The 18,331-nt window shown below is 41.1% G+C and overlaps 1 protein-coding gene across 1 annotated transcript in view; it reads left to right on the top strand.

The window, feature by feature from the left end:
* The window catches only part of SMLR1 (small leucine-rich protein 1), a 13,342-nt gene extending 998 nt beyond the window's left edge, over positions 1-12,344 (top strand). The window contains exon 2 of the mRNA XM_006885029.1: positions 12,259-12,344. Coding sequence (XP_006885091.1) covers positions 12,259-12,344 — 86 coding nt within the window. The remainder of the gene's footprint in view (positions 1-12,258) is intronic.
* The last annotated feature ends 5,987 nt before the right edge of the window (positions 12,345-18,331 follow it).

Raw genomic sequence — 18,331 nt, 5'->3', positions numbered from 1 at the left:
GTCTAACATACTTCGGACATATTGTGAGGAGAGACCAGTCCTTGGAGAGGGACATCATGCTAGGGAGGGTGTAGGGACAGTGCAGGAGGGGAAGACCCTCTATGAGGTGGATTGATTCAGTGACTGGAGTAATCAGGGTGGGGGTGTCAGAGACAGTGAGATTGGCACAGGATAGAGCAGGGTTTAGGGCTGTTGTACATAGGGTCACTGTGAGTAACAGACTACTCGACAGCACATAACAACAACAAGGTGATTTAGATGTAAGAATTGGGCATAAATTGAGATAGTTTATTCTAAGTGAAATTGCTGAAACTAGGGTATGACTTGATTGTTGTCATTGCTGTGTACCATCAGGTCAGAACCAACCCATAGCTGACCTTCCAGCAGTTGTTTAGAGGCAGTAAATCGCATGGGACGAGAATGACCATCCTCCACCCACAGATCTGCTGGTGGATTTTAACCATGAGCCTTTGGGATTGCAGCACAATTTCTTACCACTAGGCTTCCAGAGCTTTCTAGACTGTTAGTATTGTACTCAGCAAGCCTTAGGGCAATATTAGAGAAAGTATTAACCACCTTAGAGATACCAACAAACACCAGTATATTAATTATATCTCACAGTGAACAACGTTAAAGTATTTAAAACAAACATTGAAAACCCATCCTCTTCTACATGAACTGGCCAAGTTAAAGCTATACCTTCACATATAACAGATGTTGAGAATCTTTAGTTACTAATGTCATAACATACAGACTAGCATTTACTAGAAGTCCAGTTGGGAATATTTATTTTGAAACAGATTTAGAAAATAAATAATTTCTAAAAGACACAGAGAACATGATGGAATCACACATTTTATATCATGACATACTCTGGAATCCCCCTTGCTTTCCATTTTCATGTGTCTCATTTTTTCAAACAACTCTCTTGTTGTATCCAAATTATTGAGAAACATTGATGTCAATTTGAAGACTAAGGTTTGCCTGGTTCAGGCCATTGTCTTTTCGGTTACTTGCTATGCATCTGAGAGCTGAACAATGAGAATGAATGACAGAGGAAAAATTTATTTCTTTGAATTGTGTTGTTGAAAAGAAGTGGATATCCCATGGACTACCAGAAGAACAGATATGCCTTGGAAAAGGTACAGAAAGAATGCTTCTGAAGGCAAAGATGATAAAGCTTCACCTCATATACATTGGGCATGCTACTGGGAGAGGCATGTTGCTTTGAAAGGTAGAGGGACGGTGAACTAAAGAAGACCCCTAATGAGTTGAACTGACACTGTAAATGCAGCAATGGACTTCAGTGTGTCAGAGATTGTGAGGATGGTACAGGATAAGACAGGGTTCAGATCTGTTTTGCCTTCCGACCTACCTACTTTTAACTTTAAGGCTTTAAACCAGGGTTTAAAAGTACCCTTAGTTCTGACAATTGTGGTATGTCCCTCACGCCAACCCCTAGTCCTCCAGTAAACTTGAGTGAAACACCCAGCTCAGGCTGACTCAGTGGAGTAGCAGGTCCTGATCAGCTGTTTCACAACAGTAACTGGTTCTCTGCTGTTTGTACTGGTAGGTTCTGGTCTGAGTTGTGCAGGAATCTCTAGTACAAATAAATGTGCATAGGACTCCTTGATTTGTCTCTCTTAATTATAGTAAGATTCCCATCTTTTGCTTCTAAATTTGCTCAATTTAAACTTGGTGGGGTGGCAACTAAACTAATCATTAGGAGTCTATACATATTATTTGCATGTTCCCACCCACCATATAGTGAAAGTCAAAGACAATGGACTACAAAAGCCATTTTGAACAAAAAATAAACCTAGTATACCATGAAAGGATGTTGATTTGTGCTTTATTAAATATGCAAAGTCATTTGACTGTGTGGATCGCAACAAATTGTGGCTAACCTTGAGAGAAATGGGAATTCCAGAACACTTGATTGTGTTCAAGTGAAACCTACACTTACACCAGGAAGTAGTTATACAAATAGAACAAAGACACTATATCATTCAAAAACCAAGGATGCATCCTTTCTCCATACTTTTTCAATCTGTATGCAGGACAGATCATTTGGGAGGCTGGTCTTTATGAGAAGTGTGGCATCAGGATTGGAAGAAAACTCATCAACAATCTGAATTGTGTATATAACAAAATCTTGCTTGCTCAAACTGAGAAGGACTGAAAGCATTTGCTGCAGATTGTCAAAGACTGCAGTCTTCAGTATGGCTTGCAGCTTAACATTAAGAAAATAGTCTCACCCTAGGTCAAACAGCAGTGATAGATAGGCATCATGATAGATGGAGAAGTTACAGTTAACAATTTCAGCTTGCTCAGCTCCACAAATAACACTTTTGGCTCTAGCACTCACGAAATTAAAAGACAAGCTGCAATGGGAATGTCAGCTTTCAGGGAGCTGTTCAGAGTGCTGAAGAACAACAGTGTCTGTCTAGAGACTAAGGTGTGCCTGCCTGATCCAGGCCATGGTCTTTGCAATGACTTGCTATGTATTAGAGAGCTGGACAATGACTAAGGATGACAGAAAAAGAATCAGTGCTTTTGAGCTGTGGTGCTGGAGAAGAGTTTTGAACATACCATAAACTGCTAAGAGAACAAATGGGTCTGTGGTGGAAAGTGTAAAACCAGGTTGTTTCTTGGAGGCAAGGATTTTGAAACTCTCATCTATTTTGGGCATGTTGCTAGGAGGGACAAGTCCTTGGGAAAGGACTTCATGCTTGGAAGGGTGGAGGGTGAGTGTAGGAGAGGAAAACCCTGGATAAGACGCACAGAAATAGTGAATGTGGTTCAGAGACTGTAAGATTGGCTCAGGACAGGGCACGGTTCAGAGCTATTATTCACAGGGTCACTATGAGTCATAGTGGCAACTATGTCATGACAACTATGACATACCACACCTGTTCTCTCCAAAATAGAATCTGTGAATCCATTTTTGCAGTGATTCTTGATCCTGTTAGCACACCACCACAGACTATTATGTTTTGAGTATTAATGAACTGGTCCCTTTAAGTTCATATTCTCTTTTCTAGAGAGGTTGGGGGATCACTTAGAACATGCAGCTTTGAAAAATGATCATTCTTTCTATAGCAGTCTCTCTAGTTTGCGGGCAAATGAGAACACGCGCCCAAATAAAATATCTCCATTTTCTATCTCCATTTAGTAGTTTCCACTTAAAAACTGTAAACAGATGGTCACACGTCATATCATTAATCTTCTGGCCAGGGCTATGGCAAGTGCAATCATTCCTATTTTGTTCCTATAAAGAGAGGAACATTGACAGATTAACTGATGCATTCACAGAAATCTAGAGTCCTGAATGGTAAAGTAGGGATTCAGCTTGCCTGTCTCATCCATCCTGGTTCATCAGACGAGAGATGCATTTTAAGGTGTGATGGAAAGCATAGGGAGGTACTGTAATTATGCAACATTAATCTCAGCACTTCAAGTCTTTGGAGGTAATGGCCCATGTAAATTTAATTAGTATGTAGAGAACATCAATTTTCTCACACAAAGGAAGAAAGAAAATTCTCTAACATCCTGCATTCTTAAATCTGTGTCAGTTGCTTTGAGGACCAGCTCTTCGGAAAACTCTATCTTGAATTTTCCATTACCTCCACCAGTCACAGTCATTAATTATTTTTAGATCTGTCAGTGGCATCTAATCTCCCCAAGTCCCAAGGATTTTGAACCTACACTTGAAGTGCCACCCAAGATATTTTCAAAGTGTCAGCATTTTGATCAAAGCAAAATTATTTTCTCTCTAAAATAACCATTCCCAAGAGGAAAGTATAGGAAGACGTGGGAGTGGATAGATAACACCTATTTAATGCCTAAAAGTGATCATTAGATCCAAAATAAGCCCAGATAATTGTCAGGGTCCAGCCTTTAGCTAGAGGGCTAGACACTTCTAGATCAATAGTAGCCTGTGTTATGCCTTGATAACAAAACCTTTCTCGTAGAACGTGAGGACTTGGAATGCTTGCTACAAAAGATCAAAGACCACAGCTTCAATATAGCTTACATTTCATTATCAAGAAAACAAAAATCCTCACCACTGGACAGATAAACAACATCATGATAGATGGGGAAAAAATGGAAATTGTCATAATTTTATCTTACTTGGATATACAATCGATATCCTTTATATCAACAGTTAGGAAATCAGGAAATGTATGGCGTTGGGAAAGTCTGTTGTGAGGGACTGCTCCAAAGCACTGAGGAGCAATGAAATCAGTTTAAAGACTAAGGTTCACCTGATTCAAGCCATGATCTTTTCAATTATTTGCTATTTGTCTGAGAGCTGGACAATGAATAAGAATGACAGAAAAAGAATTGAGTCATGTCTTTGAACTGTGGTGTTGAAGAAGAGTACCGTATACCCCATGAACTACAAAATGAAGAAGACTTAAGTACTGGAGAAAGTGCTGTCAGAGTGCTCCTTACAGGCAGATGGTGAAGCTTTGTCTCACATACTGTGGGCATATTGCCAGGATAGGCTATTTGTTGGAGAGGGAGAGAAAGACCCTCAACCAGATGCATGGACACAGCGACTGCAGCAATAGGGTCAAGTATGTCAGAGATGATGAGGATGGCATCGTAGGATAGGACTGGGTTCATATTTGTTTCCCATATGGTCACTACGAGTCATACTTGACTGGACAGCACCTAACAACAACAACTAATTTTTATCAGGTGTTCTCAAAGCTGTCTCAGGGCATACTGTGCTCCTACGCAAAGGGCCGAGTCACACCAACAGATCAATCCGTCAGCAGCTGTGGTGGATGGGTTCTGTCTCCCATGAAGATTGAAAGCCTCAGAAATGTGCCTGCATCACTATGAGTCATAATCGACCCATGGGCAGCGAGCTTGGTTTTGATTTTGAGTCTTTATCAGCAGGAGCCATGGTGGTGCAGTATATAATGTCACGGGTTGTTAACCAACAGTTCAGAAATTACAATAGACCAGTTGCTCCAAGAGAAAAACAGAGCAGTCTCCTCTCTGTAAACGAAGATTGACAGCCTTGGGATGCAATGGAAAGTCACTAGGAATCAGCAGTACGCAAGTGGATGGGGCATTCAGCGACCTGGATTCTAAAACAGACAACGAAGATACAGAAAATATTTAAGGTGGACCCATCTTTCACTGAATTGTATCTAATGTATTCTCTCTCATTGCAGTCAAGTAGGAACTGCCTCACAGCTCAACTTTTTCCTGGGGAGCTGCTGGTGAATTTGAACCACCAGAGAGACATAACCTTTGAGTCAGCAGTGCAAGGTTCTTTGTATAAGTTTTAATGGTTAGCAATTAAAAAAAAAAGAAAGGAAAGAAACAATTATTTTGAAAAAGTCAAGTGTTTTAAAGGTTGACCCATTGCTGTCAAGTAAATTCTGACTCATAGGGGAGCCTATAACGTTTCCAAGGCTGTAAATTTTTACAGGAACAGACTTTTCATCTTTTCTCTCTAGAGTGCCTGGTGGCTTCAGACTACTAGCCTTTGCCTCATGGCATGACATTGACCCACTGCTCCATGAGTCCCCCTGACAAGTTAGTTCGGACACAGTGATCTTCATAGGGTTTCTAAATCTGTAAATTAGGGAGACTGTACGTCTTTCTCCCATGGAACAGCCGGTGAATTCGAATGCCACATTTTACACGGAGTCCAGCTTTGTAACAGGTCATTCAAGTTCCTTTCTTGAAGCTTCAGATTCCTTCTCTGTCAGTGGACATAATTACAGGATATAACAATAGAGTTAGTGTGAAGATTAAATGAGGCAACAAAGAGAGGAAATCACAACAATTTGGGGAAAGAGGAATAACTTGAAGCTTTTTAGTGCTTCTGAATCAGTTAGTCATTGTTGAAATAGCACCAGTCCTACTCTGTCTTCATAATTGTTGATATATGTAAACGCTTCTCTCTGGATGTTATATCATTCCATGTTGTGGGTTCTTGCTCCTTTACTTTTACCAATCCTCTATTTTGCCTACTATCATAATTTTCTAGACATTGGGATTTTGTAGCCCCCTAGGTAAGGTAAGAGAGTCAAGCCTGCCACTATTCTCACTTCTTGGGAGCATTCTAATTGGACTTGTTCTTCAGGAAGTCATTATTAACCCTTCGTGGACTATAAATTCCAAGAAAGTAGAAAGTGAGTCATTATAGTAACATCTAAGAGTACCACCTGATCTTCAGTAGAATCTTGCTTGCATGTGAAATCAATGATATTGTTCTGTAGTTTCTGCACTCAGTTGGGTCACCCTTCTTTGGAATGGGGACAAATATAGACCTCTTCCAGTCAGTTGGCCAAGTGGTTGTTCTCCAGATTTCTTGGGTTTAGAAGGGGTCTTGGTACTAGGGATATTGTAGCTGATGTTAGATGGATCTTAGATGAAAGCAGGGAATACCAGGAGAATGTATATCTGTCTCATTGATTATGCAAAGGCATTTGACTGTGTGGATGATAACAAACTGTGGCTGACTCTGAGAAGAATGGGAATCCCAGAACATTTAATTTTCGCTAATGCGAAACCTATACTTGGACCAAGAGGCTGTCGTCAGAACAGAGCAGGGCAACACTGCCTGGTTCAAAACTGGGAAGGGTGTACCCCAGGGATGTGTCCTATCTCCATATCTTTTCAACCTGTATGCAGAGCAGATTATCCGAGAGGCTGGTCTCTACGAGGAGAAGTGTGGCATCAGGATTGGTGGAAGAACTATTAACAATCTGCATTACGCAGATGACACAACCCTGCTTGCCGAAACTGAGGAGGACCTCATGCACTTGCTGCAGAGGGTCAAGGACTGCAGCCTTCAGTATGGACTGAGGCTCAATGTCAAGAAGACAAAGATTCTCACCACTGGACCAATTGGTAGCATCAGGATGGCTGACGAAGAGATTGAGATTGTTCACAGCTTCAGTTTGCTCAGCTCCATGGTCAACACTCTTGGCACCAGCAGCCAGGAAAATCAAAAGCGATGGGAAAGTCTGCTGTTAGGGACCTCTCTAAAGTACTCAAGAGCAACAGTGTCTCTCTGAGACTAAGGTGCATCTGATACAGGCCATGGTCTTTGCAATCACTTGTTATGCATCAGAGAGTTGGACAATGACTAGGAGGACAGAAGGAGAATTGATGCCTTTGAGCTGTGGTGCTGGAGAAGAGTATTGAATGTACCCTGGACTGCCAAGAAAACAAACAGATTCATCCTGGAGAGGGTTAAACCAAGCTACTCCTTGGAGGCAAGGATTCTGGGGCTTCGTCTGACATACTTTGGACATGTTGTAAGGAGAGACAGGTCCTTGGAGAGGGACATCATGCTTGGTAGGGTGGAGGGATGGTCCAGGAGGGGAAGACCTCTGAGGTAGATTGATTCAGTTACTAGGGTAATCGGGATGGGTGTGTCAGAGGGAATGTGATTGGCACAGGATAGAGCAGGGTTTAGGGCTGTTCTACATAGGGTCGCTATGAGTCGCAAACGACTCGACGGCACGTAACAACAACTACCACCACCACCACCTGATCCAGGTCATTGTCTTTGCAATTACATGTTATGCGTCAGAGAGCTAGACAATAACTAAGGATGACAGAAGAATTAATGCCTTTGAGTTGTGGTGTTGGAGAAGAGTGTTAAACATACTATGGACTGCCAAGTTTACCCTGGAGAGGGTGAGACAAGGCTGGCTGCTCCTTAGATGGAAGAATTTCGAAGCTGTCTCACATACTTTGGGCATGTGGCTAGGAGGGACCAGTCCCTGGAGAGGGACATCATGCTTGGAAGGGTGGAGACAGTGAAGGAGAGAAAGACTTCAAATGAGATGGATTGATACACTAACTCAGGTAATGGGGTAGGTTTGTCAGAGACAGTGAGACTGGCTCAGGATAGTTTCAGAACTTTTTATTGTACTTAAAGTTGCTATGAGTCACAGGCAACTCAGTGGCACATAACAACAAAAACAATTATTAAAATTATCTTAGAATAATTAATGAACTTGTCCAAGGTCATTCATTTAGAAAGTGGTAGAGACAAGACATGAACCCTGGCTGTCTGGTTCCAAACATAGAGTTCTCTGTTTACATACTCCCCTTATAATGTTAAAAGTAGAATTAGTGTTCAGCTGATACATTGAGCATACGAGTCCTTTAGGTGCAAACAAATTTACCAGCAAGACGAAAGTCAACTGGATAGAGAACTTTAAATAAGGAAATTGTTTTAGAAAAGCTCTGAGAGATGGTCATCCACATTTCCTTATATAGAAAGTGTAACTGTCATCAATTATGCGGATTCCTCAGCATAAAGACCTCACCTGGAATCAGGAGGAATACTTTTCTTCATCTTTGACCTAAGAAGAACACTTCAATGCTTGCAGAATTTTCCACACCACACTTGAGAGTTTTCAAGACTATCTCTCTAATTCTCTATTCACACCCTTCTCCAGAGACCTGCTGAAATTCATTGATGCCCGTATCGTGAACTTTCAGGAAGGTTAAATGATTTCATGGCTTATGCTCTCCACATGCCTAGCACAGGCTCTTTATTTCCTGGATGGATAATTCACTGTAGATTAATGAGTTTCCTCTTGGCTCTTGCATTCCAGTTTTCCACTCTCACAGTTCTCCTCTCCGCCTCATTACCCAGGTCACTCACTTTCAGTTCTACAGTTGGTATTCTAGTCTCTCACTGAATGCACCTATTGTGCAGTTGTTGTTGTTGTTCTGTGACGTGGAGTCAGAACTGACCCTCCAGCAAGTTTCCAGAGGTGGTAAACCACATGGAAGATTACCTATCCTTTACCTGTGGGATAGCAGGTGGATTCAAACTGCGTGAAGTTGAGATTGCAACTTCTCTCCACTAGACTTTCATAATTGCAAATAAAAGGGAAGAAAGCACTCCTATGCTGTTGTTTCTAATCCAACCCACAGTTCATTACAAATTAAGAACATCAATATTACAAAAAATAGAAATTCTTTCTAGAAGGCAGCAACACTGCATGGATGAGGGTATGGGCTATGGAGCCAGCCTGTATTCACCCATCAGTTTTGGTGTTTTTAAGCAAGTTACTTCCTCTTCATTTGTCTCTATTTTGGTTCATAATCTACAAACTGAGGATAACAGTGGTGACTAGCTCATAATGTTGCATGAACTAAATGCAACAGTGCATGCTAAGATCTTCTCAGTGTACTACATAACAAGTGTTGGTAAGTATTAGAAACTGTCTTGTAGAAATGCAGCCAGGGTACACCTTGGATTCAAGAATTGTAAAACACAGCACTTTGGGTATGCTGGTAGGAGACTTAAGTGCTTGGAAAAAGATTTGTTTGTTTGTTTAAAAAGTAGAGTCAATGAAAGAGAGGAAGAGGCTCCATGATTTCAATGGGCACAGTGACTGTAACAATGGGCTTGACCTTGACTAAGATGGCTAGGATGGTGCAGAATAGAACAAGCCTCTCATTTATTGTTCATCAGGTTGCTGAGTTGTAAACTTGATGATATCAAGAATCACTGTTCTATATTCAGGTTCACCGAGCTGAGATGTGATTGTCCTCCATCTCTCCCACTAAGGGGATAAGCAGTCATGGAGAACCAGAAAAATCCAGGTTAAAGAGGGTTCATATGTCCTGGATTACATAGCAAAATATTGCTTGGCAAGGAATAAATTGTTTGGATTTGCTTTCAGAGGCAAAAAGAACATTTCTGGGTTCAATTTTATTCATGTTATCTCTCCCATTAATTATAAACTTAAGAGTTTCTGGTTAATTATAATTCTGAAAAGAAAAATTAGTAACAATTAGAACCAATCCAGTTGTGTGTGATGAGGCTTTGCAGTGGGATCTGAAGAGTCATGCTTTTTGATATACCAGGAAGAGCTCAAAGGACACTTGTCTGGATCTTAAATGAAGACTCAAGATCAAAGATCAAACTACCTGGGCTAAGAGTTGATGTTACAAGAGTACACTGAGAGATGGTGGTATGGTTGTGGTGCCAGTCACTTAACTGTGACTCATAATGGCCCTGTGAACAGCAGACCTGAACCTGGCCTTGTCCTGCACCATCCTCACAATCCCCATCATGCCACTGTGGTAGTCACTGTGCTGATCTACCATCATAGGAAGCAGCTCTGGGAGTGTAGTTGGTAGAGTGCAAACTACTAACCCAAAGGGTGTATGTCTCTGGTGGTTTGAATCCACTAACAGATCTGAGGGAGAATGAGGGATAGTTTATCCCCTTAAGTTTTACATCCTTAGAAACCCAATGGAGGGTTGTTGTTGTTATGTGCCATCGAGTTGCTTCGGACTCATAGCGACCCTATGTACAAGAGCTCTATATGCTCGTCTATCCTGTGCCAACCTAGCCATCTCAAACGCACTTATTCCCACCTCCCTAGTCACAGAATCGATCCATCTCATCAAAGGTCTTCCTCTCCTTTGCCGCCCCTCCACTCTGCCACACATGATGTCCCTCTCCAAGGACCAGTCCCTCCTTGCAACATGCCCCAAATACATCAGACGAAGCTTCAGGATCCTTGACTCCAGGGAACATTCTGGCTTCAGCCTCTCCAGGACAAACCTGTTTGTTCTCCTAGCAGTCCATGGTATATTCAACACTCTTCTTCAGCACCACAGCTCAAAGGCATAAATTCTCTTTCTATCTACCCTAGTCACTGTTCAACTCTCTGATGCATAGCATGTAATTGTGAAGACTATAGCCTGGATCAGGCGCACGTTAGTCTCCAGTCTGACATCATTGCTCTTCAGTACTCTTGACTGGAAATTACTTGAAGATAGTGAATTTGGTTTTGGAGATACTAGTTCACAGGGAGCCACCATGCTAACTCAGACTATATCTGTCTGTCTGTTCACATCCACCAGGATGACTCTGAGGAAAGACAGGCAATCTCCTCCTGTACAATTTTCATCTTTAGAAACTCAATGGAGAGTCATCTTTGAGTTGGTTGCAACTAAAGGTAATGAGTGCTTCTGAGTTTGTATAAATGCCCAAACATTTTCTTGAGGGAGAGAGGAATGAGGGTGTGTGGATGGATAAGAAGTCTTATCTTACATCTGTATTTCCAGAACCTCACCTATTTGAAAAAAAAAATTAAATAAAAACACCAATTGCCAAGGAGTACATCCTTAACTCATGGTGACTCCATGTGCACCAGAGTTTAATTTTGTCCCATAAGGTTTTTTGCCCTATAAGCAGATCGCCAAGGTGGTCTCCACTGCATCTTGCGGTACACCTGAACCTTCTTTTAATTTACCAGCCATGAGCATTAACCATTTGTGACACACGGAGTACCCTGGCCTTTAGATCATGCTTAATACACATTTAATAAAATGTTGAGTGTTATTTCCATAATAAAAAAAAACAAACTAAAAAACAAAAAATGCACAAACCCTCAAAACACCTTAAAGTTATCGCTGTGATGTCAGAATCATCTCAAACCAGACCCATCCCTTGGTTTCAGAGGCTGTAAATCACACAGATTACCCTCCATTCTCGCTTGGATGAGAACTGCCAGGGAGGTGCTTCCTCTGTGTCAGCAGTGCAACTACCCGCAGACTATGCCTCCAGGGTGCCAGTCAATAACATCAAGCTTTGTTTAAACTGTTGTTGTTATGTGCCGTCGACTCATAGTGACCCTATGTACAACAGCCCTAAACCCTGCTCTATCCTGTGCCAATCGCACTGCCTCTGACACACCCCTCCCGATTACCCCAGTCACTCAATCAATCCACCTCATAGAGGGTACTCCCCTCTTGCGCCGTCCCTCCACCATACCAAGCATGATGTCCCTCTCCAAGGGCCTGTCCCTCCTTACAACATGTCCAAAGTATGTCAGACAAAGCCTCAGAATCCTTGCCTCCAAGGAGTAGCTTGGTTTAACCCTCTCTAGGTTGAATCTGTTTGTTCTCCTAGCAGTCCATAGTACGTACCCTCAATACTCTTCTCCAGCACCACACAGCTCAAAGGCATCAATTCTCCTGTTCTCCCTAGTCATTTACTGAGTGTAAAACATACTTAGCATGGAACAGTTTTTCTTTCAATGGTTATTCGGCTACTGTAACCCAGAAATTCTTCAAAAAGAAAACATTTTCATTTATTTTGTGAATGTTAAAAGACAACCTTACAGCTTGTTAAAGGTAATTAGTGCCTGACACGCTCGTAATAGCCACTCACAAACTGTAAATCACCAATTGCACTCAGTTATCATAAAAGTATTAACTGATTATTTTTCCCCCTTCCAGTTAATGAAGAATTGGCGCTGATTCCTAATCATCAATACAGTCGAAAGGATGGTTCTTCCCGGCATCAGAGATTAAAACAAACATGACTGTTGGACATTGACCAATGGTTTAGGCATAATGAATTTCTACTGGACAGAGAACAGTGGTCAATGATTATAAGAAAGTAGGTTAACAAACTGGAATCACAGAAGGAAAAAAAATCAGATATGCTAGCGTGCTTGCTCGAGACCATACTGAAAATGCTTGGCAGCTATTATGGAAGAGGGCTTGGCTTCTGTGAGAAGAGACTTCAGAGTCATACCAAGAACACGGGACCTCCCTGGATATGCTCCACTGACTGGTCATACCAGAACATTTTACTTTTATAGTGACTATGCCTATGTTGAAGGACATACTTTAAAAATTCTTAAGCATCATTACTCCATAACTACTTCCAAGGTGAAGAAAGTCTAATAGAGATTAAATGAATAAGATGACTAGTGTCTTGGAGAGCTCACTTGATTCTGTCTGGAAAACTATTCCCATTTCGTCCTTGCATCATTTGTAGCCTTGAGTGTGCTTGTTGCCATTTCTCTAGTTGCTCTTCTCAAATCCCTTCATAGTTTTGACAAAATCTCCCACATGGTAACTGGAGCCTCCCAATCCTGGGTTTGGATCACCAAGAATGCAACTGTTGGCATGACATTGTGGTTGTTAGGTGCTGCTAAGTATGACTTGTAGCAACCGTGTGAACAATAGATCTGAACGCTGTCTTAGCTTGTGGTCCTTCACAATCTCTAACACTCAAGTCCACTGCTGCAGCCACTGTGTCTACTTACCTGGTTGTAGCTTCTCTTTCTCTTCTCCCTCCACCTTTCCAACCGTTACGTCCCTCTCTAAGGAATTGCCTCTGCTAGCAAAATGTCTGAAGTATGTGAGACAATCTCCACTATCCTTGCCTCTAGGGAGCACTCTGGCTGCACTTTTTCCAAGAGATATCTGTTTATTCTTTTGGCAGTCCATGGGATACTCAGTACTCTTCTCCTACCTCACAGTTGAAGGCACCAATTCTTCTGTTATCCTTACCATCCAGCTCTCAGGCTTCCTCCTCTCAGCATTAGTTTGCTTGTCTCCTCTTGGCATGACACAACCTGGGAATATTGCAATATGGTACTATGAGGAAGAAAGGAGAAGGGAATGCTCACCTGTAACTATTGAGAACAAGAACTCAGGCCTTCACCTCTAAAACCAGACAATCAGGGAGACGTTTTTAAAGACAGAACAAAACCCACATTTTACTAGCACAATTCTTCTCTTTCAAAGGGGTCTCCAAAAAGCCAGCATAGGTAATTGAAACAATTCAATTAATAAAAGCAAGGAAACTTGAGGGGGCTCGTCCATAGGGAATTACACTCTTAGCCAAAGGCTGCTCCTCTCTGCAGCTCAAATCCCCCAGTGGCTCCACAGGACAAAGATGGGCAACTTCCTCCCACCTCTGTACAGTTTACAGCCTTGGCAACCCATTGTAGGGTTAGCTCTTAGGTCTCACTGGACAGCAATGAGTTAGATTGTGAGTTAGACTGTGACTGCTATTGTGCTGTCCACATCTTCCTACTCACATTATTAAAAGGTGTTTCATGTCCTTAAAATGTAAGTCTAGTCATGCAACACTTGCACTGGAATGGTTATCTTTATAATAAGTATGGCCACCATTAAGAACACACCAGATTCCATCGATAATAATGCACTGTCATGCAAAAGATTTTAAAACAAGATTGCAACCCTAGTGGAAAAAAAAGTTCTGCTTCTCTTCTCCTGCCTCTGAAATTCTCTGTATCGAGTAAGTTATTAGTCCCCATTTGCACTTCTTTCATAATAGAAAACTCACTGTTGAACTGGAGAGACTAATTTCTGTGTTTTATTGCATTTGATTACAATAAAAGTGTCTGCTGGGGCATTCAGACCTGAGTAATTTAGAGGAACAGTGTTCATGCCATATGGAAGGAATAATAATATTCTTTCCGATCTGGGAGGGATCTCTATTTAGCCCCTGGTGGAAATCAGTGTATGTAAAAATGCTTTCTGTAACAGAAGGTGAGGGAGAACGTAGCATCCTATTCCCATCACAGGAGCTGACAGCCTGATCTGGGGCACCACCATCAGGGTTTGTTTCTTCTTCCTCCAGAAACAGACACTGAAGAGACCTAACGGACACTGAAGAGGCCTCACTTTTGGTTCTGACAGATACTAGTCCACCCTCTCTCACCCGAGAAAACACACCTCAGCTACTGTGTTACCATGTGTGCTTTACTCATGCGTGCTTTCAGCAATAAGGGAGGCAAATGTTTCTTTTGTTGCTATTGGACGAAAAAAGAATCCTCCACAAAATCATGACTAGACTCATGAATATTCTTCATATGAACAGAAGAAATATGTCTTTCACTGGAGAGAAACGTCTATCATCTGTTTAAAGGCATGATGAACAAAAGTTGTCATTCTTTACCAAGCACAGCAAATCATGTAGTTGGCCATGCCCCTAGTTCCTCCCAAGCACCCACAAGCCCAGCGTAAGATTCTGAGGGGCCTGATGACTTCGGGTCTTCATTGCTGCCACCAAAGTTGGCCAGGTCAGCCTTCTTCTAGACCACACAGCATTCACCTGACATTAGAACCTATTCAGTTCTGTGCTACACTCCAAAGCCTTTAATAGGAGAAAAACCCCTTCCTTTCTCTCACATCTTTTATCAGTGCCAGGCCAACTTTTCCTAACCTCGTGTCTAATCTCCCAGTATCTGCCAGAATTCCCAGGTAGGAATAATCTATTTCCTTAATGATAGCTGTCAACAAAACATTGATGGGTGTTTCAGTTCTGCTGTGCTGTCATATAATCAATGAAAATTTGCCAAGGAAATCTCTTTAAAAACCCAAACCATTCCAGTATCCACAGGTAATCAGCTTTCTCCGTTCCACCTCACTTGTGCTATGGTCTTCAGGATCCAGAAGTTTTACAGCCAATAAAGCAACAACAAAAGGTGGGGGGAAGACACAGTCTGTCTTCCAAAAGACAACTTATGACTTAAAAAAGGGCAGCTAACCTATTTGGGGTTTTGCTACTAATATTTTTGTCTAATATGTCACTAAAAACATGAAAAAGAAAGCACTCATATATAAAGATCTTTTCCTAGAAACTTGAAATTCTCTGGAAAAACAAAACCTCAGAAATCAGAGCATAATTTGTCCAAGTTTATTTTTCAAAATTATTAAATTCACCTAACATCTGCTCATGAGATTCTTGCTGACATGATCATCAGTGTCCCAGGCAAAAGAGACCGCTTGAGTTTATCATATGAATTTATTCAATGGGATTTTCTTTGGCAAATCAAAGATAAATAGAATGTAATAGGAAATAGGTATTAAAAAAACCCAACCAACCAATGCATTTTCTATACAATTACCAGCAAACAGAGTAAGAATTGAAAATACTCATTGGCTGGAAAAAAATACTAAAATTCAAGCTCCAAAACCAGATGACTGGAGTATTTAGTTAAGAAATCTTTTCAGAATCTAATGAAAGCCAGAAACCTTTTGCATCTAGGAAAAAGGCACATATTATTTTCCACACATCAGGAGAAATCTCAGACCTCTGAAACACATTCAGAAGTATGCGGTGTTAGAACCTTGTATTTGTGTTGCCTCTAATCTCTTTCTCAAACGCATCTTTCCCTCTCTCTCTCTCACACACACACCCCCCACCAAGACAAGGACCTACCTCTCCAAGGTGCTAAAGAGCAGCAATGTCATGGTGAAGACTAAGGTGCACCTGATCCAGGTCATGGGCTTGGTTGTTTCAATTCCTTCCTAAGCTTTTCAAAGTTGGACACTGATTAAGGATGATACAATCGGTGCCTTTGTGTTGTGGTGTTGGAGAAGAGTACTGACATCCCATAGACTACCAAAAGAACTACCAGACAGCTTGGAGAAGATACAAAGTGCTCCTTGGAGACAAGAATGGTGAAACTTTGTCCCACATACTTTGGACATGTTGGGAAGAGAGGTCAGTCCTTGGAAAAGGACATCCGGCTTGGAAAGGTGGAGGGTCAGTGAAAGAGAAGATCCTCAATGACAGGGGGACTGACAGTGGCTGGAAATGGACTCAAGAGTATCAGGGATGGTGAAGATGGTGCAGGATGAGTCGTGCCTAGGAGACAGCACCTAGCAACAATCAACAGAGGGTTGTGGGCTCCTGACCATACAGAATTCATAGAAAAGGCAGGTTCAGAAACCTTCAAAAGCCAAAACCTCCCCAACAGACTTCCTACATGACCTGGTAATGGTACAGAATTTAATGGTCGAAAGCCATCAGAACGTTCAATTGGTAGTTACTGTTTACCCTTGGCTAAACTAATGCACAACACAATTATTACTTATAATCTCCATTTTTTTAAGAGAAATTTTTTTATACCAGAAGTTTTACTGGGTTCTCGATGTATGTTTGTGTCTTTTCACTATCAGAATATTCCTATGTTGGAATATATTTTTATCCTTATTGTATACATTGAGCACATTTTATAAGTCACATGCCCCAGGTCCTCATGGTAAGGGATTCTAAAGCGCTGTTTTAAGGTTCTGAAGCCAAAGTTTTTAACTTTGTGGTCAAAGATGGCTAGCTATGTTCTCTGTATTCTTCTAGTGCTGACTCCCACTGTGGCCTAATCCCAGCCAATGTGTGAGCAAGCATGTGGAGGAATCAGTGAAAGTTCCAGCCAAGTTTTGAAAGAAAAAGCAAAAGTATGCTCCCTAGTTAGCATTGTTTCCGTTTTTCTAACTTAATTTTTAACTAGTATTTTTTTTAAATTTTTATTTTATTATTTGTGTGTGTGCGTGTACCGTCAAATCAGATCTGACTGGTACAGGAGGAGATTGTCCCTCCTTCCTCAGCAGAGCATCTGGTGGATTCGAACCTTGAGCCTCTGGGATTGCAGTGCAGCTTCTTGCCACTAGGCCACCAGAGCTCCCCTTAACTAGTATTTTCTAACCTAATTGCTGAAGACTGGTGGAAACTCAACTTATCTCCCTACAGTATCGCCTATTCTCTCACAGTACATGAAGAACCTGTCCTCTCAGTATGACTTTACGGTACTTTTCAGCTTTTATTATGGGAAATTTTAACAGACTCATATAACAAACCCCTGTGTATCATTACCTGGTTTCTAGCAATTACTAACTCATGGCCAATCTAATTTCATTTCAACCCCCCACTCCCCATACTATTTTCAAGTAATCCTCAGATATCAAATAATTTTCCTCCCTGTAACTAAGCAAACTAATACTTAATGAAGTCTATGTTGGGCTGTAGCTATGGCTACAGTTTGTTTCATTGCTGGAGTTCTGGCAAAATTTTTCTACAAACAATGCTCTGTAATGACAACTGCACGATCAGAAAGCAGAAGCTAGTTTTGATAGTGAAATGCCAAAGATCTACTAACTATGTATACATTTAAAAATGGTACTTTTCAGTATGTTGTGACCTGTGGAAAAATGTATCTTGTGTCCAGGGATATGATGATATCGGTAAAAACCCAAAGCAACTAAAAGGGATTATTGGTTAATATTTTAAATCTGTTACTTTTCATTTTAGATTAAAAAAACTGGCACCTGGAGTCACACTTAAGGAAACCTGAATGGTCTACTTCAACTTGTACCATTTAGTGTTTTCTAAGTTCCATTTACAAGGCATCACTATAATATCCTCATAAGAGTTTGTAAGAAATATGACATTTTAAGAATAGCTTCACTGCCATTGGAACACATGAATTAGTTTCCACCATGTTTCCCAGTTCTTCTTTGTATATTAAGCCCTCACATGTACTGTAAGCATCCCCAGGACCCCAAGTCCTACTTTCAGTGGAATAAAATTAAGCCCTGACTGAACGTGAAATTTCCTATTGCACAGAAGCTACTAAGGACAAAACTTAGTTTTCTTGTTGTTTTTTTTGTAAATATCATTAGTTGTAGGGAAGGATATATTGTTTTCAAAAATCCCTGGCAAGATCAGTTAAGATTCAAATATGAATATATATACAAACTACTTTCT

The sequence above is a fragment of the Elephantulus edwardii genome, unplaced genomic scaffold, assembly GCF_000299155.1.
Source record: "Elephantulus edwardii isolate Elephantulus edwardi_28Jun2011 unplaced genomic scaffold, EleEdw1.0 scaffold00039, whole genome shotgun sequence".
NCBI lineage: Eukaryota > Metazoa > Chordata > Mammalia > Macroscelidea > Macroscelididae > Elephantulus > Elephantulus edwardii.
Note: the sequence above shows the minus strand (reverse complement) of the source record. Positions and strands in the feature narration are given on the sequence as shown.